The 26078-nt window shown below is 34.3% G+C and overlaps 1 protein-coding gene across 10 annotated transcripts in view; it reads right to left on the bottom strand.

The window, feature by feature from the left end:
• RALGAPA1 (Ral GTPase activating protein catalytic subunit alpha 1) overlaps nt 1-26078 on the bottom strand; it is a 200201-nt gene that overhangs the window by 79873 nt on the left and 94250 nt on the right. For 7 of the 10 annotated variants that reach the window (XR_005723808.1, XR_005723807.1, XM_040256748.1 and 4 more), the window contains 13 exons: nt 22836-24377; nt 20963-21087; nt 19804-20020; nt 18347-18523; nt 16479-16631; nt 13527-13720; nt 13192-13290; nt 12308-12463; nt 10822-10950; nt 9355-9480; nt 6067-6125; nt 3698-3806; nt 2359-2469 (listed from right to left, as the gene is read on the bottom strand). Coding sequence is in view for 8 of the 10 variants with exons in the window: in XM_040256748.1 (XP_040112682.1) it covers nt 2359-2469; nt 3698-3806; nt 6067-6125; nt 9355-9480; nt 10822-10950; nt 12308-12463; nt 13192-13290; nt 13527-13720; nt 16479-16631; nt 18347-18523; nt 19804-20020; nt 20963-21087; nt 22836-24377 (3197 nt within the window). In the remaining 2 variants the exon portion in view is untranslated. The remainder of the gene's footprint in view (nt 1-2358; nt 2470-3697; nt 3807-6066; nt 6126-9354; nt 9481-10821; nt 10951-12307; nt 12464-13191; nt 13291-13526; nt 13721-16478; nt 16632-18346; nt 18524-19803; nt 20021-20962; nt 21088-22835; nt 24378-26078) is intronic. The other 3 variants (XM_040256749.1, XM_040256750.1, XM_040256751.1) reach the window with 1 other exon arrangement.

Here is a 26078-nt window from a genome sequence, read left to right as displayed (position 1 = left end):
TGAAGGAAAAATAATTTACTCTTGTCTTCCTGGATATTGTGGTATATATACTCGCAAATATATGACTTTTAAAAGAAATTTTATAATGTGGCTTTTTAAGTTAACATATATTGTACACTGAACATAGTATGAACAAAATTGATAAAGTATGAAATAGAAGACCTTATTAAAGAAAAATATTAATATAGTTTTATCATTTACCCTGATAATTTCTTGATCTTATTCAATTTTTTAATGTGTATGTTAAAAATGTATTGAGGTAAACTTATTGTATTTTTATTGCATGCTATTTTTATAAATGAGTGCTTCAAGTAAAAAAATTCCTCTAAAGGTAGTTTACACTGTAAAAGGTTTTACTCACTAGAATGAATCTAGTATATCAGATTAATACTTAATACTAGTAATAGAACTGGGATTCTATTCCTAACTATGCAAGTAGGTAGCCATTAGGGAATTCCCCTACCATTTTAGCATTTCATTTCTTCATTCAATTAGAGGTGAAGTATAACTATCTGTAGCCATTGGCCACCATAATTTACAGTGAGGCAATCTGCAAAAACTCTACACAGCTAAGAATTACTTAGATAAGTATTAAAATAAATAAACTGAGAAAGAAAATATAAGAAAGCATTTGGAGGCTTTCAAATGAGAAAAAAAAAATCTGCTTAAAGAATACCTTAACTTTCAACAGAATAACCAATCTTAAAGAGTAAAATTTTCAAGTTTTAAAATTTCAAATGCTTTAATACATATATATATACATATATATATGAACATTCACATTTACATCCAGTTATCAAGTCATGCATGATTACGACAGTAGCTGCAGCCAACACACTTTTAAAAATTTATGTCCCATCACTTTTATGGCAAAATGTACCAGTGTTTTATATATATTTTCTCATTTAGTTTTCAGAGCAACTCTGTGAGGTTTTATCCCAAATGCAAACATAAAGAAAGTCAGAGTTTAGAGGACTGAGTTCATAGTTACAAACATAGTAAATGGCAGAGTTGTGGGTTAATTAATCCAGGTCTAACCTTCAAACCCAATCTCTGAACCATAATACTGTATTAAACTCAACAGATATTTATTTAAGAGATTCTATATGAAAGTCATCCTATGCATAAAAAATAATAAAGAAAAACTGTCACTGTCTTAAAGAAGCTTAGATGTTTTTACACAAATATATTTAGTGCTACAATAGGGCCTTGGTGACATGGTTGACTGGCAAAAGCTTGGACTTGAGATTTAACAGACTTGGGTTTGAACTCTGTTTCTACCCTGGTTTAGCTTATGACTTTATATAGTTACTATATCCTCAGTTCTCTCATCTTATATAAAGGGAGAAGAGGAGGAAGAGATAACATAACAGTCTGTTTCAAATGACCTTTTATGAATTAAATGAGGTAACATATGAAAAGGTGACTAGCATAATGACTGATACAAAGTAAGTGCTTAATAAATAATACTGTTTTTCCTAAAAATGTTATAAGAACATGAAGATAAGAAAGATAAATTCTGGTTGGAAAGAATAAGTAAGGATTCTTGTTTTTTGAGGAGATGGTGTTTAAACCAATCACTGAAAGATGAGGTGGGCAGAGAAAGAAGAGCATTTTAGGTAAGAAGATGAGTAAAGGGTATGTTTAGGGGATAATAGCTGACTCAGGTGCCGAGACTACAAGGTATTTCATCAAAGGAATCTGTACATGATTCTGAAAAGATGGTATGGGTTCTCATCTGGAGGCTTCCAAGTAAATCACAAATAGAGTTTGGGTCTTATAGGTACAAGAAAGTCACTTGGAGACTTTAGTTTCATTGTTTTTTTCTCCTTCAGGATAGTGACATAAGTCATGTCAATATGAATGATGACTTGGAGGGATGACCTCAGAAGCCAGGAGACCAGTTTAAAAGGCTATTATAGTATCTTGTGTTACAGGAAGCACAGAACACACAGAATTAAAAAAAAAAAAAAAGAAAGAAATGAAAGACTTTATAAATGACTGGCAGAAGAGGAAAGGGAAGGAATGAACCAAAATAATGTTCTGATTTTGGAAACTGAAGGGATGGTATGTTTTCTAACCTAAAACAGGGAATGATACTGAATATACATTATAAAGACAAGAGCAATAATAAATTTGCACACAGCATTTAAAACCAACCACATAATCTCTTAATATATTAAGATAACATAATATAGAAAAGGATTACCATGAATTATGGTATTTCAAATATGTACCGAGTGGCCATTGTTTAGCTATGTAAAATTTAAAGAAAACTATTAAATAATTTTATATTTCAAGGTATCCAAATGTAAGAATCCTTAACAAGTCATAATAAACAAATGAGAAATTACTTACTTGAATAATTTTCAAGGGAGAATCAGGCTGGTAAATCTGAAGTCTAGGTACATAATGAACCAGCATGTGAAGCATGTTACAAGCTACATGGGCTACTGTTTTATTAGTAAACTGTAGTAATAAGAAAAAAAAAAAACAAAAAAGAAATATGATAAAAAATTTCTTCTTGGTATTTTTTATCTATGCACTAGTTGTTGAAAAATTTTTAATTGTATATACATGTTTATTTTTGTCATTCTGTATTTATATTAATATTGGAAAGATAAATAAAACCTGCAAAATTAAAAAATAACACATTCCAAATATATAATTAACTTTATTTTTTCTTTGTAATGTTTGTCCTCATTAAAGTTTTTATTTCATTTCTAGAATGGCCTCTAAACTGCTCATCTTGTTATCCCATTTTTCCCCACTCCAATCTACTGTATAAGATACTTTCAAATTGTCTTCTGAACTGTGCTTAACAATCTTAGATGACTCCCCACTGGTATAAAGCCAAACTTCTATGCTTATCTCTCTATGACCAAATCTCACCCGCTCTTTAAGCCATGACTAGATGTGTCCTCTTTCTAAAGTCTTCTCTGATACCTACATCAAAGTAACCTCTGCTTTCTCTGAACTGAATCAGCAGCTTACACAGACCATTCATTTGGTTCTCTCAGCTTTTCATATTTTATTACTCTTATTTTGATATTTTTCAGCCATCATATTATTAATCTCTCAATCTAGTATTTACATTTCTTTTTTATTCTGTATTTCTCCTCTGCCTAGCAAAGCACCTCAAACATACTATATACTCAGAAATACCTGTCAAGTATTTTTGTATTTTGTGTGTTTAGAGTTCTATACAGATATTGTACAAGTCACACAACAACAAAAAAATCACTAATGTCTTTACTAATAAAAATATACATTGTTCATTCAGACTCCAACTAATCAGGTTATTATTTCTGAACAAATCTGATTCTGGTCATAAACAGGGCATTTAACTTGAATGTTAAAGCCAAAAAGTGCAACAGCTTAAGAATTCAGGAGGTAATAAAGATCAAAGAGTAGGTTACAAAAATATTAAGAAACGGTAAACAGCCCTACATATGTTATTAAATGACTGGTTTCCTTTATAGCAGTCATCCATATGTATCTCAGGGACAAAGCCAAATACATAAAAAGCTGAGATAAAATAGGCCATCACTAAGATACCCTAAATTCAAGAGTAGAACTACTAAGGAAAACGTCAGAATCAAGGAAATAATGTAATGCACAAGATAAAATTAACATTTGGGGAAAAATAATAATGCATTCTATACTATCTTAATATTCTAAATATTTACTTACTTACCTTTAAGGAAACACAAATTACATTCAGAGCTTCCTTAATTTGAGGATGATGAGACTCATGGACTAGTTCTTCACAAATCCAAATACCTAAACTGCAAAGTGCTACACATCTGCAAAAAGGCAACCAGTAATGATACAAATAAAAGCGGATGTGCCTGTAAATGAAATGAAACCACCACCACAACCAAAATATTCCCAACCAACCAACCTAGAGTGAAGATGCACAATTTAGGTGAATTAATCAATTTGTTACTGTTAATCAATTCATTACTGTTCATTAATCAATTTGTGACCTAGGAAAATAAAGTGGGAGAAAAGCATATTCCCCAAACTCTAAGCCTTATTTTTTAAGTTTAATTTAATTTTTATTTTATATTGGATAGTTGATTTACAATGCTGTGTTAGCTTCAGGTGTACAGCCAAGTGATTCAGATATACATATATCTATCCTTTTTCAGGCTCTTTTCCCATATAGATTATTACAGACTATTACAGACTACTGAGTAGAGTTTCCTGTTCTAAGCCTTATTTTCAACTACAATTTACTACCAAGATCTTAGGTGGGGATAAAGACACAGGATCTTTCTGTCAAACCCATATTGACAAACTGATATCAATTTCCCAAACAAATATGCAAACTGCTTTCAAAAAGGAAACTGTAATTTTATTGACTGGTAGCAGTAATATTTTTTTCTTTCATAAATTTAACATAACTAGCTACGAATTCTCTCTAAAACAAATTGAGAACACAAAACTTATACACTTTATAAAGGAATTTCAACAGAAACAGAACTTGGAGAATTTTCGTTTTGTTTTCTAATGTGAAACTCCAGTTCCCTACTTCAACTGAGTTTCAGCTTGAAGAAAGTTATCTGATGATCAGAATCAGTAAAAATTCTATTAGTGTGTTCAAGTATAAGCTTCTAATGAAGCATGTAATGTTTCAAGGTATAAAAATAAGTCAACTCCTTCTAGTTTTTCTGATATATCTTCCATGTCCTGACACTGATATTCTTAAATTCAGTATAATGCTAAATTTCAGAACAATTCAATGCAGAAATATTTTTCTTCCTGAACGTAATGGATCAAAGTACCCCTTTCAGTGCTAATGCTACTAATTTACTATCAAAACTGCAGAAAGTCTTTATGCGCAGTCTACTGCTTTCTTTCTTTCTCAGTTTGTCCACCCATAAACTGTATACATTCACAGATCTAAATAACCAAGTGTCAGGCTTAGTAGTGGAAGGAGCTGTAATCCTAAAATAAAAACAAACTCTGAAATGAAACAAAGTTCTCCATGGATGCAGCTAACTAAATGCACAAACTGGAATACAAATATTTAAGTTTTGTTTTTTTGGTTGTATATGTATGTAAGGCCATACATTCCTGAAAAGTATAGGAGAAGGGTGTGTGTGTCTGTGTGCATAACGCCCTACATTTCTGAAAAGAATAGGCAAACAAGTTTAGAAAATGTTTAATGTTCAACTTCTGGGATTTTCCTATACTGTCAACACAAGCTGTTATGTTAACGATTCCTAAATCTATTTTGGATAATTATGTTTTAGGCTTAAATATTCTTTCACTGGAAAGGCAATGACATTAAAAAAAAAAAAAGGCAGAAAATCAGGAATCGGAAGCTTAAGGTTCAAATCTGGTTCCACCACTTATTACTTATATATCTAATAAGGCTCTGAAGACAAACTAGGGTTTCAATTATGGCTCTACATTTTCTGTATGATAGGGCAGATTACTAAAATTCTCTGGGCTCCCATCTATAAAGAGGAGGATAAAAATTGTTGCAAAGATGAAGTGAGGTCATAAAGTATTTAAACAGTGGTTGGCACTTGGAAAAAAGTTTAATGAATGTTAGCTTTCTATGCTGCCAGTTTCTTGCTAGTAAAATTGGAAGAATAATGATTCTAATAATTTCTCAGAATTGTGATGAGGATGGAATAGAACAATATTATAGGAATATCCCTGTAAACTTAGAAGGTTGTCATTACTAGCACAGAAAATGCTTGGGAAAGAATACTGAAAATCATCAAATTTAGAGTCAAATCTAAATGAAATGAAAATGTGGAATAATGGAAAAGACAATATCATTTTCTAGAGTAGTTGAATTTTAATAAGATTAAATGAAATCATTTTAGATACAAAAGATGAAAATACTGAAGACGGTAACTAGGATTTTATTTTTACTGAAGGAAGTTTGTAATGAAAAATTTAATCATCCAAATAATTTAAATTTGTGATTCAGAATAGCTTTTGTGCATCTGAAACAACCTGGACTGCTAAATAATTCAATTAACTTTTAAAATAAAACTGCACACACAGAAGAGTTATGTCAAGTCTTAAGAAAGTCTGTCTTACCGTGCAGGACCAGAGGGCTCATCTCTTGCAGAGCTTAACACAGTTTTGATTATAAGTTCCTAAAATGAAGGAGAAACCATAGCAATGACTAAGATTTCATTCATTTATTCAGCAAATATTTATTAAATAGCCACTATGGGCCTAGGCACTAGGGATACAACAGAGAAATAAAACAGACATTTTTGTTCTCATGTACACAATTTTAATATATTCCAATGTTATTCATAAAATTAGCTAAATAAATAAAACAACAGTATGGTCTGAATGTTTGTGCTCTCCTTGCAAATTCATACATTGAAATCCCAACCCCTGAAGATGATGGTATTAGGAGGTACTTAGACCACCAGGGTGGAACCTTTATAGATGGGATTAATACTCTTCTGAGAGAGACTCCCACAGAGTTCCCTAAGCACTTCTTACTCTGTCAGAAAATAGCAAGAAGGCACAAGCTAAGAACCAGGAAGAGGGCCTTTACCACAATGTGACTATGCTAGAGCCTTGATTTGGGGCTCAGCCTTCAGAACTGTGAGAGATGAATTTCGGTCACTTATAAGCTACGCATTCTGTAGTATTTTGTTATAGCAGACAAATATTTTTGGAAATTTATCACCAAATGTGTATGTTCAAAAATTTTTTCCTGATTTTGTTGTTGTTCAGTCACTAAATCGTGTCCAACTCTTTGTGACCCCATAAGCTGCAGCATGCCAGGCTTCCCTGTCTTTCACTATCTGCCAGAGTTTGCTCAAATTCATGTCCATTAAGTGATGCTATCTAATCATCTCATCATCTTCTCCTTTTGCCTTCAATCTTTCCCAGCCTCAGGGTCTTTTCCAAAGAGTCAACTTCTGTGCATCATAGGGCCAAAGTACTAGAGCTTCAACTTCAGCTTTAGTCCTTCCAATGAATATTCAGGGTTGATTTCCTTTAGGATTGACTAGTTTAATTTCCTTGCAGTCCAAAGGATACTCAAGAGTCTTAATAGCACCACAACTCCAAAGCATCAATTCTTCAGCGCTCAGCTTTCTTTATGGTTCAACTCTCACAACTGTACACAACTACTGGAAAAACCATAACTCTGACTATATGGCCTTTGTTGGCAAAGTGATGTCTTTGCTTTTTAATACACTGTCTAGGTTTGTCACAGCTTTCCTTCCAAGGAGCGTTTTTTAATTTTATGGCTGCAGTCACCATCCAAAGTGATTCTGGAGCCTAGGAAAATAAAATCTGTTACTGCTTCCACTTTTCCCCTTCTATTTGCTATAAAGTGATGGGACTGGATGACATGACCTTGGTTTTTTGAATGTTGTGTTTTAAGCCAGCTTTTTTTTCCTGATTAGAAAAGCAATAATATGTTCACTATAAAGATAATTAAAGCAAATTTAATAGCTAAAAGGTATGAACATCTTTTTAAACTTCTCAAAACTCTGAGAACTATTTAAAAGTAAGCCTCTTCTTTAAAAATTATAAACCATGACAATGTGTGAATTTGGGGAGAAGGGCCAGTTAATGTGTTTTTTAAATATCATTCAATTAAAGGTTTTCAATGGCTAAGTCAAATATCTTTCTTGGTAAATGTTACATTGCACTTCAAAATATTTTCAATTATCTTTTGATATTGATTTCTAACATAATTCTACAGTGATAAGAGGACAGATTCTATATGATTTCATACCATTAGGCCATGAAATTTTATCTTGTTTTATGTCCCTGGATATGTGCCAGTGTCTCCTGGCTTATAGTCTATAGAAACTGGAATAGAATTTGTATTTCATTCACTAAAGATTTATCGCATATACAGATTGTAAGGTCCTTAAGAGGAGTGAACTTCTACTTACCTTTCTGAATTTAGCATCTAGCCCAATGGCTAGGAATGAATAGGTAGGTGGAAGTTACCTATTGTTTAAACCCTAGAGCTTTCTATGTAAGCTCTTTCCTCTCTGTCCATGGAATTCTCCAGGCAAGAATACTGGAGTGGGTAGCCATTCCCTTCTCCAGGGGATCTTCCTGACCCAGGAATCAAACCAGGTCTCCTACACTGCAGGTGGATTCTTTACCATCTGCGCCACCAGGGAAGCCCCTCTATGCAATAGTGTTATTATTTTTTAAATCACTTCAGTCATTACTTCCTATACAATGGCCAACAAAGTAGAAGGCCACTCAGTTCATGCAAATCACATATAGTAGGCTAAGCTAAGCTCAAACAAACTCAAAACTGCCTAAGAACACTGAAGCTCTTAACTTATTTTTGATTTTCAGAATCTTCTGCAAGTAGAAGAAACCAAAGCCATTACACCCCTAAAGAGTAAAGGTCAATTTGTATAATTTCAATCAAGTATCATTACAAATTCACATCAGCCCCTATGATTTTATGTTTCAGTGAAGTTCACTTTTCTAAAAACTGTCTGGGTATATTCTCCATGCCAGGCATCATGGTAAGCCTGAGGATGTAGCAGTAATTAAGATCTTGGTGTTTATTTGTTTAAAGTATAAATCAGACACTGAAAAATAACAAGTTTGATAAAGAAAATAAAGGTGGTATGGAAAGTATATGCAATACTCCAGACAAACATCTGTCTTAAAAATTTTTTCAGAGAAAACACATGTGTTTTAAAAAAGTCATCAGCATGACTCTCAAGGAGACAGAATGCGGCTGTCTTGTCCCTTCTTCATTCTCTTTTTCCTTCTAATTCTAGGGCCAACTCAGCTCACAGAGACCATTCGGCAATTACTATAACAAGCGCAACTTCTTAGGACTGTTAAACCCACAGGAATTTATAGTAGGTAAGAGAGGTTTATTATCTGGGTAAGCAATTGCATGGTCACTTCAATTTTGTACCATCTCTTGTTTAAGCTTGTTAATACTTCAGGAACATGGGATCCCCACCCCAATTCCACACTTTCCTAGAACAGGAAAGAATGTTCCTTTACATTGTTTGATTCATCACCTTGGCAAACTAGAAGGAGAGAGTCAAATGTGCAGGCCGAGTACCATCAATCTTAGAAGCCTTATGCATCAAATCTGACTCAGGATTTCAATAAATGTTCAGTGAGTGAATGAATGAATCCTAAGATAATGGCATATAAGTGGGTTCAATAGTGAGAAAATGTTTCCAGAGTAGTTACAAATAAAAAAGGCTATGCTCCTAATGAACATTCCAGCCTTTGTGTTTGAGGGGTACCAGCTGGCTAATGTTCTTTAACAATTGTGTGGCTTTCTAGAGGAAAATAAAGAATACAAATTTTCCCAAATATACTGCTATGATTATAAATTAGTCTCTGACTTCTTACCTTAACATCTGTAAATTGAGACACAGCAATATCAGGGATGTTGGGATGGAGAGCAGGCAGTTCACAATACAAGTTGGGAAAGCAAACCAAAGATCCCAGAAGAACTTGTGCTTCCACTCTTGGTGCCTATGTATCAGATTTTTAAAATCTTTAACTTATCAGAAAAATTACTTTATTACCTAATCAGATTATACAGGGAAGTCAGAGTACAAAACAAAATTCAAAAAGGAAAGGGGAACACAAAAAGAGTAGGTTTTCACCTGTACTTTCCACATAAACTACTGTTATTCTCAATAAACGCAATGAACAAATAGAGCTTTCCTTAAGAGCAGCTAAAAAGCAGAAATGTGGCTGCAGCTAATGTGTATGTAGACAGGAATACAGTTTTAGTTAACAGCATAAAATTACCCTAATTTCGAGGAAAAATATCCTTTTATTTTAAAGGCAACTTACGCATTGTAATAGATTGTTCTAATGAGTAGAAGACTCAATGTCTCTATATTACATCTGTAATAACCTAAGGATGAATAAAGTAACTTGGAATGAAAATGTTCACTGTATCTTCAAGAAACAGGCACTGGTCTAGATGAGTTTTATGGTATTATGTACATGATAAAAACACTACCTATACTACTTAATAAAAACAAAATTAAAAATTATGCTTGGACTGAAGATGAAGGTAACTTTTCATCCTTTCTCTTTAGCTTTCTTAAGCCATTTCTTAAGTATCAGCACTGAATGTTTTTCTTCTGCCTTCTTGCATGCCCACGAACCATCAACATCCACCTACTGATACAGTGCATTACTTAACTTACTAAAATACCTACACACTGATGTATGTTTAAGCACACCTAACAAAAACGCTAAAACAAATCTATTAGAAATATAAAACATCTTCTATATACATAAAACAAGAATCTATCCCCAAAAGGGTTTCCTTATGTTAATAAGCGCTATAACAGAAGGGATGGAGTATTCTAGTTTTCAACAAAATAACTCATTTCATATTTAAAACATAATCTAGATTTACAGATACAAGGCCAGAGGCATAATGGAACATGGTAGGCTCACAAGCACTATCTCAATTAAAAATCAATTATACTACAAAAGTGAAAAAAAAAAAAACTAGATTAGTTATGGGTTTTCTTTAAAGCTGGACAATAAAATTGGGAATACTTGTTCACAGGTATGTGGGGCATAATGGAAGGCATAACTAGAATGCAACTGTAAGAAAGGCAACACCTAATCAAATTACTCCGTAATCTATCTAGGGATGGGGGAATTAACAAAAGGAAGATGATATGTGTGAGATCTAAAATGAGGCTCAATTCTAATTAAATTATATATTTTCCTGAACATTAACTTGTCATATTTTATCAACAATGGCTCTTCCTTTGTTGCTTTGTTAGCTGCATCTTGGTTAACTGCTGTTTGTTATATTATGAAGGACAGGAAATAAAAACTTACATTGAGAAAAGCTGAAGAAGCCACTCTACCAGCTGCTACAATAAAATCCATAATAAGCATTGTTGCACCAGGCAAACCAAGTGAGAAAAATTGAGGTGAGCAGTGCTTGATGATTGTATTGACAATATCCTTAAGAATAAAGAAAGGAGGAGGAAAAAAAAATCATAAATGTAATTCTGGGTATCAGCTAATCAATATCCTTAAATATAGATAAGATATGAAATAATAAAACAAGTAATAACTATAAGTGCTTGCCTAATAGGAAAGACTAATTTTAATTTTTCCAAATAATCCATGCTTAGTACTATATTTCGTTAAAGGAAAGTAAACTTAAAACACTTTTTTTTAACTGACATCAACCCTGGAGAGTCAGTCAGAAGGCTCTTCACTTCACAGGGTCAAAAATCTAAGGCCCATGTGTTGTAAAACTTAACTGCAGAGTAGTTCCTCCTGCTTCCTACTTGCTTCCATGAGATCACTTTGATGTCTGAAGCTGCATGACTTGCTATGTGGCAACTTGGAAAATTCATTTTTAGAAAAACTGAAGCCTTTTGATGATAGACATCTAGCCTCAAAAATCTAGACTTAGGCATTCTTGAGGGAATATTCTTAACTTGGTTATTCATTCATTTTGCCTTTGGAATTTACCATGAAGTGCACCAGGTTGTATTACTCAATCCAATTTACCTTAAATGAAGTTCTTTATCCATAATTAAGAGTGCAAGATAAAACACTGTAAGTATTTTAAAGTAACACAAGAAGTTTTTTCACTTTTCAGAAAGATATATCATCTTTCATATGAATTTAATGCTCCTTAAATGAACTGCAAGTGATGTACTGAGTCTTAGAATAGGAAAAAAAAAAAAAAAACTTCTGATCACTGCATGACTAGCTGAGCAAATCCTAAGTCTTAAGTGCCAGCTATGGGCGTGCTTCGTCACTCAATCATGTCCGACTCTTTGTGATCCCATGGACTGCAGCCCGCCAGGCTCCTCTGTCCATGAGATTTCTCGGGCAAGAATGATGGAGTGGGCTGCCACTTCCTTCTCTAGGGGATCTTCTGACCAGGGATCAAATTCGCCATCTCTTGCGTCTCCTGCATTGCAGGTGGATTCCTTACCCATTGAGCTATTGGGGAAGCCCTAAGCATGCGTGTGTGTGCGGTCAGTCGTGTATTAGGACATTAAAGGAAGAGGCTCTCAATGTAAGCAAAGGATGGTTCTTCAAAAACAAACTAGTTGGTACAACACTGGAAGAAACACGCACTTAATAATCAAGTTAATCTCTCAATTACAATAGCTTGTTCTGAAACCATTTTTCAGGATAAATGAAGTTATAAATAGGAGAAACCTGTAAATAAACTACTCATATAAAGGATTGCTTTTTAATTCTACACCTTGAAAGTCAAGAGTTAAACAGATTCAAGTAGATTCAAGAATCAAAGATAAAGTCATAAAGTAATTTCTTAGAAAGTACATATATTTACCTGATCAATATGAAGTAATCCACAATGCATTATGTTGTAGAAATGTGTTAGAAAATCTCTATTTGGAGAAACATCTTGTCTTCTTTTCATTGTATTACAAATAAGTTTATATGCATGTAATTTACCTTGTTTATATTTATCAGTTAACATGGTTGCCTACAATTAAAAGATGTTGTTTTCAATACTCAAAACCAAATACTATTTGTTAAATAACTGAAGCAACTGAATACAACAAGCAATATACTCATTTTTATTTATTCCTGTGTTGGCCCATTTTCTTTATTGAAACAAATATCAGAATTACTAGAATTATCTTTATTACTAAAATTATACAATGTAGGCATGAGTAACTACACACTGTTTCACTTAGGGAAATGCACCAAACATATCAAATAATACCTAAAAGGATCAGTTCCTTAAAAGTACACAGCATACTCTGTAACAGAAAATTGAGGTTTACATTTTATTTAAATATAACAACATAATTTTCTATATTCATTTTTATTTCAGTAATAAAATTGATGCATCCTAAATAATAATTTTGCTAGGCCCACTCCTCTCTATATAACCCCTAATGGCTAGTTAAAAACTAAGTGCTTTATAGGGAACTATATTCAATATCCTGTGATAAACTGTAATGGAAAACTACATGAAAAAGAATGTGTCACACACATAACTGAATCACTTTCCTATACAGTAGAAATTAACACAACATTGTAAATCAACTATATTTCAATGAAACAAATTTTTAAAATGCAAAACACAAAACAAAATTAAGTGCTCTAGAAGACCACACAACAGTCTTTTCTCTCTCAAATGTTTGAGACTACATACTTATTTACTAAATGCAATTTTTAAGTTAACATTTTATATATTAAACTTACCTTAAAAAGCCAAGGTGTAAGAATTCTCAATGGAGGAATTAAAACCGGTGGAGAAGGGGAGGTCAGGTTATCAGTTGAAATGCCAAGATTATCTCGAATCTGTAATTTTCAAATAAAATGCAACAAATCTATGATATGAAAAGTGTTCTTTTCTGGTTTACCTTACCTTAAACCTGAGATCTAGTTCCTACCACCAACTATATATTCAATCATGGTTAAGGCATCAGTCTGTAGTAGGGGGCTGGGGAGGGAATATTATCTCGGGCTTTTTCTATACTTCTTAATACTTTATATATTCTTTCCTTCTCCCTTTTTAGCTTTTGCTTATTTTTTACCTTAGCTAGATTCTGCCAAAGTTCACAGAGGTAATCAAACACTTGAGCATGTATTTCAGGATCCATAATAGCGTTGACATCTCCCAAAATACCCAGCATTCTTCGCCACATTACAGTAGCAACATCAGCATGCCATCCTGTAAGAGTGCCCCCTGCCATCACACTACAGCATTCAGATGGAAATTCACTGATTTCTATAGAAAAAAATACACAAGTGTCAGTAATTTTTCCAGAGAATTGATCAAAAAAATACATAGGAGTCAAATTAATAATCTTAAATATCTACAAAAGTTGAGTAAAAGAAATGTCAGTATGTCTAAGTGTTATTTTTTCCTGGTAAGGTCAAAACTTCACTAGTTTGTAATTCCTTATTATGACAATATGGGCTTCCCTCATAGCTCAGTTGGTAAAGAATCCAGCTGCAATGCAGGAGACCCCAGTTCGATTCCTGGGTTGGGAAGATCTCCTGGAGAAGGGACAGGCTACCCACACCGGTATTCTTGGGCTTCTCTTGTGGCTCAGCTGGTAAAGAGTCCCCCTGCAATGTGGGAGACCTGGGTTTGATCCCTGGGTTGGCAAGATTCCCTGGAGAAGGGAAAGGATACCCACTCCAGTATTCTAGCCTGGAGAATTCCATGGACTGTATAGTCCATGGAATTGCAAAGAGTTGGACATGACTGAGTGACTTTCACTTATTATGACAATAATTACTTCTTCAATAGTGCTTCTATTTAGATTTACCTAAAGAGAAAATGACACAGATACAAGATGGAGAAATTTATGTTTTGAAATAAGGATCTTATTTATAAGTATGTATACTTCTCTCTTTCATCTAATAGCTATTTCAAGTTACCTCATCAAATTTAACAGAAAATCTCAGGATGAAGGCAAATCCTGTAGGAAACAAGTCTTCCTTAAGCTTGTTTCTTTGTAATTAAAACTTTTGAAGAATAATATTTCTGTATTTCACAATTAAGTCAGGTCTAGCATCAAAAGGGATTATCACAATGGCATGAAAAAAAACCCATAATCTAAAATTTCCATAATTAAATTTCTTTTATTAATATTGGCATGATTATATATAAGACCTACAGGTAACCTAGGGTCCTAGTCTCATTTCTGTCACTAATTATGTGACACTGTATAAGTTATTCAATAATCTCTCTAAGACTACAGCTCATCTGTAAAAATAGATGGTGTAGGTAGGGATCATTATAGATCTCCTCCAGCTTAAAAAAAGTCATTATCCAATGCAACGTATATAATGGAAAATGTAAAACCGTTAGAAAGCCAGTGAAGGTTTTTCCTGCTTGATATCTCAATGTACTGATAATTTACAAAGTCATATGTAGTAGACATATATCCTTTATGCTTAATGTTTACCTTTTTCTTCTTTGCATGTAGTGTACAGTAACTGAATATATTATTAAAAAGTTACTAAACAATCTTCCATAATAATAAAAACAGGTTTCTAGTGTAAATTCACTAAAATGAAATTTTTAAAAAACACTAGAGTTAATCATCACTGTTAACATCTTCTCTGTTCTACAGAACCTTCATAATATAGTGATAAATCAACAGATTTGTAACTATGAAGGATATAATTGGAACAACTGAGGATAACTGACTATAGACTAAAATTGTAGTAATACATCAATGTTAAATATCCTGAATGTGGCCCTTATATTATGATTTTTCAGGAAGTGTATACTTATTCTTAGGACATAGCTGCTGAAGTGTTTAGATGTAAAGAGTCTAATACTTGCTCTTACATGGCTCAGAAAAAAAGGGCAGGTACGGTGGTGGTGGTGGGTGGGTGGGTGTGTTACGATGGGGAGTGTGTGTGTGTGTGTGTGTGTACAGAAAAAGATACAGTGGTAAAATATTAACAACTGCTGAATCTATCTGAAAGAAATATGGGCATTCATTTTATTACTCTTGCAACTTTTCTACCAGTTTGTAGGAAAAATTGAAAATAAAACCCAAAAAGCCAAAAAACTGCAGGCCAAGAGGAGGAAAGAAAAGGTCAGAAATAATCTGTTGATACAAACCAGAAAATGAGGGCTATGTAATTACAAGGTAATTGGGAATTAAGAGTAAGAGTACCTTAAAAAAAGCAGGGGGGTGGGGGAGTGGGGAAAGGAGGAAGCAGGGAGGTGGGGATGGGGGGGGAGGAAGCAGGGAGGACAGAAGAAGAAGAGGAAGCAGGGAGGTGAGGATGGGGAGAGGAGGAAGCAGGGAGGTGGGGATGGGGGGGCAGGAAGCAGGGAGGAGGGGATGGGCAGAGGAGGAAGCAGGGAGGACAGAAGAAGAAGAGGAGGAAGCAGGGAGGTGAGGATGGGGAGAGGAGGAAGCAGGGAGGAGGGGATGGGGAGAGGAGGAAGCAGGGAGGTGGGGATGGGGAGAGGAGGAAGCAGGGAGCCAGGGGGACTGGGGAGAGGGAGAAGTCATGTGGTTTTAAATTTCTTTCTTTGGCCAAAGAGTAAATTTGCTGCATCACCAATTAATAATATAGTATTTTATATTATTCATTATAAATATTTTATTAACTGTGTCCTTGGAAAAATTTTTTAGCATATTTCCAAAATGATTTTATCCTGATGCTTGTTACATCATGTAGGGCACAGCAAAAATAACTTAATATTAACTTCCAGTTTCTAAGGCTTCCCAGTCACTTTTAAACATTTGCTTAAGCATAAAAATACTTCATTTGAACTGCCTACTTTATAATAAAATATCAAATAACAAAAATTAGCATGTAAATATCTTTAAGGGCAGGGGAAAAATGTTACAGCAATAAATTTCCCAAAGACAGAACAGTTCAAAACTTATAATAATACTTATATAACATATAAAAAACACATAATCAAATTTAAGATGCATTATTCAAGATCTCCTGACACTAACGCTCCCCAAAGAAAAACTGGCAAAGCTCTAATTTTTCAACATTGCCTAGGTCATCTGGTGTCTGGAGAACAGAGTGGTGGAGCTTCTCGTCGAGCTGCAGATCCTTCTGTTCCATGTGATCGAGATTCAGTGTGGAAGGAGAAGGTGTCTGTGACCTGGATCCCAGAGCTGAATGGACTGGAGAGGCACTTTCTGAACCTGTAAATATAATTCCATAAAATTACCATAAAGAGTATATTTAATACCCTCAACCTAAGGTGTAATGCTTAAAAGCCCAATAAAACACAAACTGAAAATATCAAAAGATAAAATAGATTATAAACTGGGTGAAGAATTCAATAAAATCATGATACTGTACAAGATTCATATCTAGCAGTCTCATTCCATGTCTACCTTGGGACGTGTGGAATGAGAACTGGACTTAGCAGTTAACAGGGACCATCAGTGAAAGCAAGAATGTCTACTGCCATTCCTGGTCCAGCTACAGAAACTCTGGTACCCACCACTACTTTATTTCATTTACTTCAAGCTTGACATGATTCAGGAGAAGAGAAACTTCCTTATTGCTATATGCCACTACACCACTGCTAGCTTCAACATTTTTCATTTAAAAACATATTTTTGAAAGCCAGCTATGGTTTTGCAAATATAAGCATTTTTTTTAAATTGCTGAGTACAATTTCAATGAATACTGAATGAATGAATACATTACAATTTGATAATTTATTCACTGGTTAATGGATATCTGGACTATTTTCAATTTAGCTACTATGAATAATGCTGTTATGAATGTTCACATATAAACAACTGAAATAAATACCTAGGGATGGTCATATAGTAAATGTATTGTTTAATTTTAAAAGATACTACAATGCTTTTGCAGTGGCCGTATCACTTTGTGTTGCAATTAGTAATGTATTTGCAGTTGCTTCACACTCTTTGCAACACTGGTACTGTTAGGGTTTTTTTTTAACTTGAGCTGATTTATTATATGTATAGCAGTATCTCATGGATTTTATTTATATTCCCTGATTACTAGTAATGTTCAGTATCTTCTCATCTAAATTTATGTTTCAGGACAACTAAAGTAAAAGGTATTACTGTAAAGTAAGAACTTTTTTTTAGTATTTCTCTTTCAGTAGTAATTTAAATTCTCCAACAATCAAACTGTGGAGCCAACCTAACTGGCTCCTGTCTTCCACTCAGCCCTCATTCTGCAATAGGCAAATATTTCACCTATCATCCATCAAAAAGGCATCAAACTACAATGGGAACCAAAGTGAATTTGGATAAGACAGTGGAACTCTTGAATATGGGTCAGAGGCTGCTCAGGCTTCCTTTGGTCACTGTACTGCTCCTGGAATAAAGTGACACCTTTCATGATCAATTTCTTGGACCCCACGTGTCATATGATTGTCAGGTTTAACCACAAATAAAAAGTTGCTGAAATTCATAATTGACTGTATAAATACAGAGTACTAGTACAAACAGTTTCTTTTTGGCAGTGTGGTTTATCTTTTCAATAATATTTTACCAAAGAAATCTATAAAAATCTAGGCTAATTCTGAAAATCAATGAAAAAGATTAAGTGCAGTGCCCCTTAGCATTTTTTTTTGTTATTTATTTAAAAATTGCTGCAGGAAATGCTCTGGTGCAAACATCTATAAAATTTTGCATATGATATTAGGAGTTCATAGAACTCCCCAAAGCTTATCCATGTGGACTCCAGGTCAAGGGACTCTTATAATAATGTTTTTTCTTCTCTCTCCATTGTTACATAAAGATGAGTGAGAAAAAAATAACACTTAAATAGTAGTAAGTAATAAATAAAATCTATCAAATAAAAGCCTGCAAAAGTTCTTTGGTGGCTTAAAAAATGCATTTAAGGAATACATTCCCTTGAGTAACTTTACCAGTAACCGTTGCAACTTCAGTACAGAAAGCTTGTTGATTAAGACTGCTTGTTTCTGAGTCAATGTGTAGTGTGGTTAGACTAGCCACTTCTTGCTCTTCGGCACTCTGATAATGGCCAGAACCTGAATCCATGTCAGCAGAGGATGCATTCCCGGTATCAGCTCCAAAACCAAAATCTACAGGAAGAAGACATGCTAGTGAACAGATGTTCTGATTACAATACAAAAATATTTACAAAAGAGACAGAGCTACTTTATCAAAATAATTAAATATGAACATCCCCCCTAAATCTACTTCATATTTACATACCATTCAGGCAAGTGTAAACAATGTTAACACTTTGAAGTTTATAATTAGAAACACATTTTTAAAGATCTTCAGAGCCTATTATTAACAAAAATAATGATAAAAAGACAGAAATACAATCATCACTATTCTTATCCATGTTTTCTGGTAGATGGAAATTTGGCTAACTTGCTTTTCAAGTTTTAGAATTTCTAGAACAGAGATATGTATCATAAAAATGGCACATATGTGGTAAAAGTAATTTTTCTCTTAAAACTCACTTCCAGTCCAAGATTATAGTAGTATATAATCCACGAGGGCAAGAAATATAATTCTCCAATGAATCTCCCAGCTCTTCATAAACTCAGTTTCCAAGATTTTGCCTCTCTTCTTTTAAATGTTGGTGTCCTTCACTGACTACCAAGTGTAATATAGAATTATAGCAGAAAAGCTATGTGGTAGTAATAGAGCACCAAGTAACATCACTGATGTCACTTTAACATGAAATGATTATTCAAGTAAGGTTCTGGGCAATGTAACATTGAATGTAACTGTACTGAACATACTGAAGCCTTGCCCGTAACTAGATGTTAAGTGTTAGTCATTCAGTTGTGTCTGACTTTTGGCGACCCCAGGGACTAGAGCCCACCTGGCTCCTCTGTCCAGGGGATTCTCCAGGCAAAAATACTAGAGTGGGTGGCCATTCTTTTCTCCAGATCTTCTCGACCCAGGGATCGAACCCAGGTCTCCTGCACTGCAGAAGGATTTTTGACCTGTGTGAGACACCAGGGAAGCCCCCATGACTAGACAGTGGTCCCCCAAAATGACTGCACGAAATAGTCCCTCTCATAAGCATGATTGTCCCTTATTCTAACACCAACTCCATCCTAATTTTTCCCTCTTCTATGTTTCTGGTCTTAAGATACCATTTGTTTTATGAAAGAAAAGTCTTTTTTTTTTTTAGTGCCTTTAGTTGGCAAAACATAGTCGTCTCAACTTGAAGTGACTCCCCCCCAAAATCTTTACAGTTTCACTGAAAATGAAATCAAAATACATATATAGGAAGCAACATTAGAGAGGAAGGTGATGGTTATATAATCCTTAAGTCAGTCTCAAAAAGAAAACAAATTAACAAAAAACCATATTGCTCAAGCAGTAAAAAGATACTTGCTGTCAAATTTTCGGCCATCATACTGGAAAGCGCTGAAAGAATCCGAATGACTATCTGAGCTGATAAGATCACTGCTCCCTGCACTGGCAGGAGAAGTCCATTCTGAGGGTACACCCGGGTCATCGATAGGACGCATTTGGTTTTGCTTATTTAGAATATCAGGGAGGTCTTTGGGAATTTCGAGGCTACCTGGACTACTTCCTCTTCGTGTCATAGTCTAAAAGAAAAATTTACCATTAAAAAAATTGTTTTTAATTCTCACTAAGCATCTGAAATCTTTAACTTCCAAGATAATCATCATAATAAATACTGAAATTTAGGGCATGAAGGTGGGGGGGGGCAGAGGGACACTAACTGAAGAGTCTACGTTAACTGTATGGAGCCAGAGCCTGAAGCACTGTTGGTCTGCCTAAATCAAAGAGTCAAATATCATAAACGGTGCTGGACCTGAGACTCTGAAGACCTAAAAGGATCCATGGAGTGAATATTAAGTTAAGAAATTCAAACGGAAAAACAGAGGCCAATGGAAGAGGAAATTCCCTGGTGGTCCAGTGGTTAGGACTTCAGGTTTCCACTCCAGGGGGCCCAGATTCCATCCCTACTTGGCGAACTAAGATCCTGCAAACTGTGCAGTGCAGCCAAAATAAAGACAAATTTAAGAAGAAAGGAAAATGAAATGGAGCTGCAGACTTTCTCTGAAGACAGCGGAAATCCAAGTGAAAAAGCAACTCCACATATGTTTATCTATATAATTTCACATATATTTATATTTAAAATTGTGGGAATTGGGCCAGAAGACCTCTACTGTTACCTTTCCTGCTGAGGGCTGGCAGCAGGCATAGAGCACCCTAAGAGCGAAGATGAAAAACAAAGAGCTAGCAAGGTAGTGGCTTATCATGTAGTAGCTGAGCAAACAGGTACACCAGTCTTTCGCTCTGGTCAAAACTAAAAGCCTGCTTGTTTTATATCTTTGGATAAAGAATATTATAAAGATATAATTTAAAAATCTTAATTTTAAAAAAAGGCCTAAATTTGGGATGAAGGCCGATTGGAATAAAATTATTCACATGTGTATCACACATGTATATATGTAAAAGGTATGTATCTTTTAGTATTTCTACCCTCCTCTCTAAAAACAAATAAATAAAATAACACTTACTGAGGCATTACCACTCCGAAGTCGTTCTGCTATAAACTCATCCATCAGATCAGGAACATTAGCATTGCTGCTGCCAATATCACTATTAAGAGGGGGCAGTTTTGTGCTCATGTCCTCTTTATTGACTAAAAGCAAATAAACAACTATATATAGTGAGTAAAGACTTAACTACATTTCCTAAATTTAAAACAAACAAAAACAGCCACAACAAATTACCTATGCCATATCAATTATTTGCCAAACATGCATCTAAGAGTAATTTTTCTCCTTTTAGATTTAATTTTAAGAATTAGTAAATTGATATTTACTTTATTTAACTAAGCAGATGTTAGTCAATCTTCAGTACAACCTTAAACAGCAAGAAAGCTTATAGATAAGCACTAGTTGGGAGTTAGGTTAATATTGTCTATAAAGAAACTGGTATATTTTTCTTTCTTCCTGTCTCTATGCTTCTATTTGGAGCTTTAATAATTTAGAAATCCATCTTCCCCAAAGAATATTTACAAGGAATATATCCCCTGAATTTTAAGTTAAGATATTAATAAGTTAAAATTCTATGATCTTGACATAATATTGTTTCTGTTCACTACAAAATCTAATTTTATTGTCTGAAGAAAAAAGATTTTCACAAAGGTCCTTTAAAAAAAAACAATAGTTATTATGAATTTTTTAAGACTATACTATGATTTACATTAACACAGACTTTTTAGAACTTGGGAAACTGACAGAAAGTAAGATATTTACTTATTTCACTATTATGCCACTGAAAAGGAGATTTCTCCACAACCAAAGGAAATCAACACTGTTAATATTCCTAATGAACTTCTAAGCCATTTCAGGTTAAGAAAATATACTGGTCAGGAACTCACTGTGAAATACCATTATCTTTATACTACTTGGCCAGGCTTTGCTAAGCTGTCAAATACTGCCCTCAAGTGGCATTAATGGCTCAGTGCAAGATGCAGCGTTCTGTTAATCATGCTAACAAAACCATGTTAAACAAATGAAATCAAAACCTACCTTACTGCTGAAAGTTAATTTTCTATAACTGTACAGTTATTTTAAATTTGAATCAAGATAAAACAGTTACCATAATCTTGCTTTCTGTAATCTGTCCATAGAGGTTCCATATCTAAATCATGATTGGCTATCATGAAACCTTTATGTACATCTAAAATCTCAGAAAAAATAATAAGTGTTTTAAGGATATGACTTGCATTCTATACAAATGAATGCAAAACTAAAAAGCCTACAGCTTATTTGGAAATGGAGTACATGAAAGTAACTAAGCACACCTTGAGGTTTAAAACATAATTTCCTCTTCAATAACAATTAACTAAAAATGTTGGTGTTCACTGTAGGACCCTGATTTCCATTATGTTATATAATGTCAAAATAATTTTTTTTTTCAAAATAATTTTCTACAAGAAACAATAAAACTAAATAAATCAGCAGTAAAAATAAATGAAACCAATTATTAAGAGCTGGGATCCTTTTAAATGTAAACTATTAGGGGAGCAAGGGAGAAAGTATTCCAACTCCTCAGTAAACTTAATTTCAAGTTCATGTAGTAAACACTAAAAACATTTGATTTAGATAGTCTTTGGAAGGTCATTAAATTTTCCTGTATCCCCTCTTCTCTATCGGTTCAGCAGCAAAGAGGTTTAACTAAATGCTTTATAAGGGAAATTAGTAATTTAAATAAACATTTTATGCTGGGAAAAATACAGCTGGGGAAAGGCGCATGCATAACCAAACAGAGAGAAAGCAGTGACCATCCCAAAGCTTTTTGATTGCTTATAGCTTGCTTCAGTTGCATTAAGCCAAACTGGTGCTGTCTTCTCCTTTTGCGCTCTGCACAGTTAGTGCTCACCTGCAGCTTTCCTTCCAAAATAGCCCATTACATGACTGTACAGATCCCTCAGTGGAGCCTCTGGTGGCATTCTGTTCTGCCTCTGTGGGGAAACATTTGCCTTCGGCTTCGAAAGAGCATGGACAACAGTTTTATAAACGCCACCCAGGGAGCCCTGCGGTAGTCCTGCCTCGTGACTTGATGACTTAATAGTACTACGACTACCTAACTGATTAGTTGCAATTCCTTCTTTTTGTAATATGGCGGTGGGAATCTCTGTTGTTTCCTTAATTGTTTCACTGCTTGCTGATGCTGCACTAATTGTATCTAGAGGCCTGTACACACCAGGTCTTACTAGCTCTGCAGCACTGTTGGAGCTGGTGTGGGGGTTGCTGATGTTGCTATTACTACCACTAAAGCCACTGAGCTTCCGCAGTCTCATCTTCCATGGAGCCTCTTTGTTTTCCAGAGGATTATAAAACTGAACTGACTCAGTAGAAGGTCTGAAAGTAACATGAACACTATTTCGCTTTTTAGTAGCAATTTTCATGATTTTGGCTCTGTGAGTTACTGTTTCAGACAAGCTCCTTTTAGTTGGAGAAAGCTTGCTAGTGCTTGTAACATGAGGCATTCTACGGTTAACAGGTGCTTTTAGTGTAGTTTTCTTGGCATGCAAAACATGTGGGACAGTGATTTTTTCATTAATTTGCACACCCTTAACCTTTTCAGCTAGTGTGGTATCTATACAGGCATCTAATTCTGTGGCTGTTTGTCTATACAGATGTTTTCTCTTTTCTTTATCACCAGGGCTACCTGAACTAGGTTCCGATGACTGTTTATCATTGTTTAGTTGTTTACATTTTTCAGAAGTTTTTGTTTTCGTAAAGCTGTCTAACTGGCTGGGTGCACTAATATTTGTGAAGACAGTGGAGTTTGGTTCTTTTTGAAACTGTATGTTTTCAGGAGTTCCAACAAAAGAGGTGGTATTTTCTGATTTACTTTCCTGGTCTATGTACTCTAATTTATCTGAGGATGATCTTTCATCCTTATTTACTGCAACAGAGATCACTTCCTGCGAAGCTGCATCTTTATCTAACTCGTTTTTACTGTGACTTTCTTGGGTTTCCTTAAAATATTCTTTCAGGGAGGAAAGAAGATCATCATCTCCTTCAAGGTCAATGTACTGGATTTGTTCAAAAGCTGAATCTGCAAGTTCTACTGGATCTATTAAGTGACAGAGATGGTCATATATGCTATCACCAACTTCCAGAGAAGACTCTCTACTATGAGTATCAGTGATGTGGCTCTCAGTGGATCTAGTTATTGAAGAAGCCTCTGTGGAACTCTGCAAGCTTGGTGCATGACGGGATGAACTGTCAATGACAGGAACTGCACCTTTGGCTCGTTCAACAGAGAATGGTTCCAAGATGTCAGAAGTGCTGCTACTTCGAGGCAATGGCTGCTCCTCACTCAAAGCACCAAAAACTTCATTTCCAGTGTCTTCACTTTGCGAAAAATGTCTGACTCTAGTTGGACGAGGAAGTATTTGACCATCATCAATATCTGTTAAAAAAAAAAAAGAAAGAAAGAAAGAAAAAATTATAGAGTAGAAACTATACAAAGACAAAAAAATATTAATTTCAACCATTTTCTAAGCATATGCTTAAAAATAAAAAATTTTTTTGAGGTTTTTTATAAGCTCAATGAAAGAAAATCTACACATTTGTTTGTAAATAATGATGGGCACAAGCCAATAGAGCATGTAGTATAAATGAATTAGAAAACTACCAGAATACATTTTAAAATGTTAACATGCATAGAACAAACAGTGAGGTGATGAAACATTTGGAAGTGCAGTTAAAGATAGAGCTGTGCCAATAAATCAAGCAATTCAAACTTGTTATTCAATTTTTCCTAATAAAGTTTCAGGCAGAAAAAAGTAGATCTTAACACAAAAAAGCTCATCTTAGTATCCCACTACAGAAACTCATAGGGTCTCATAAATTCCTGTTTCCTTCCTTACCAGGCAAGAAACATCACCTTTTCTTCAAATTTTGTTTATTTGACCATTTATTACACTTGGAAATCTCCATCCTCTTCCTAAAGTTCTCTTTGTCAGGAAACTAGTTATCTGTTCTACTGAGGTATTTTACTTTATTACACTATTAAAATCTATTTACCCCTACCCTGCAAAATCTATTTACCCTATCAAATAAAATCAATACACTGCTAAAAAAATTATACTTTTTCATTTCTGACACAAACAGCATTAATCTACTAGGAAGCAATCTCCTCTGCCAAACACTGGCCCACTCCATTAGGTAACCACTGAACCCTAAAAACTGCACCTACAGCTTCTTACATTTCTTTTTAAAATTACAGATTTGAGAGTCAAAATGGACATTACAGATTATTTAACTGTCCTACTGAACAAACTGAGTCCTAAAGAGAGAAAACCACTTCAAGTCTGAGAAGCAGGCTTAGTGTTCCATGTCATTGTATTGTTTTTAGTGCCTGAAGTGCTAATTATATGATAAATTTTCAAAAATATGTATAAAATTGAAAATCACAATATGAAGTACTATTTAATTGTAGAGATATATACCAATTAAAACGTTTACTACTGATAAAATGTCATGTCTACAAAAACATCTTGGCATTTTACTAAATGACACATTCAGAAAAATACCATGAAAAAGGGACAAAGAGTCAAAAAGTCTGATACTGGTACTCATTAGGCTTGTAATGCATAGATTAAAGGTAACAGAACTATAACTGATGAAAACGAGAAGATTTAGATCCAAAGAAAACAGTTACTTGTCCAAGATCAGAGATATATTTATTGAAGTGGTGCAAGATCTAAAACTTAGGTTTTCTTACTCCAGACTCTGAGAAGTAAGTTTTCTCATTTATAAAATGGGGACAGTAATTCAAAATATTCTCAGGATCTATGTGAGGGATGAAGAGAGGCTGGTACCTCTGTTATTTCACTGATATCACTTTCTTTGTATGAGATCCAAAAGGAGACACCTTATACTAAATTCAAATCAAGAGCAGTTTGTGATATACTAAAATTGCACTATATTCCTGAAGATATACACTGAGACTCCCAATACATGTCAAATATAAACTATCTCCTAAAGTTGAAACAACTCTTTATCATTAGGTTGAGAATACTTTTAAAAAATGTTAGCTTTCTTCTTCCTACACTTTTCTTACAAATTCTTCTAAAGGAAAAGCATTTCCGCAGAAACTTTATGCATA

The sequence above is a fragment of the Oryx dammah genome, unplaced genomic scaffold (genome assembly GCF_014754425.2).
Source record: "Oryx dammah isolate SB20612 unplaced genomic scaffold, SCBI_Odam_1.1 HiC_scaffold_16, whole genome shotgun sequence".
NCBI lineage: Eukaryota > Metazoa > Chordata > Mammalia > Artiodactyla > Bovidae > Oryx > Oryx dammah.
The sequence above is the reverse complement of the archived record's forward strand: the minus strand, read 5'-3'. Positions and strand labels throughout refer to the sequence as shown.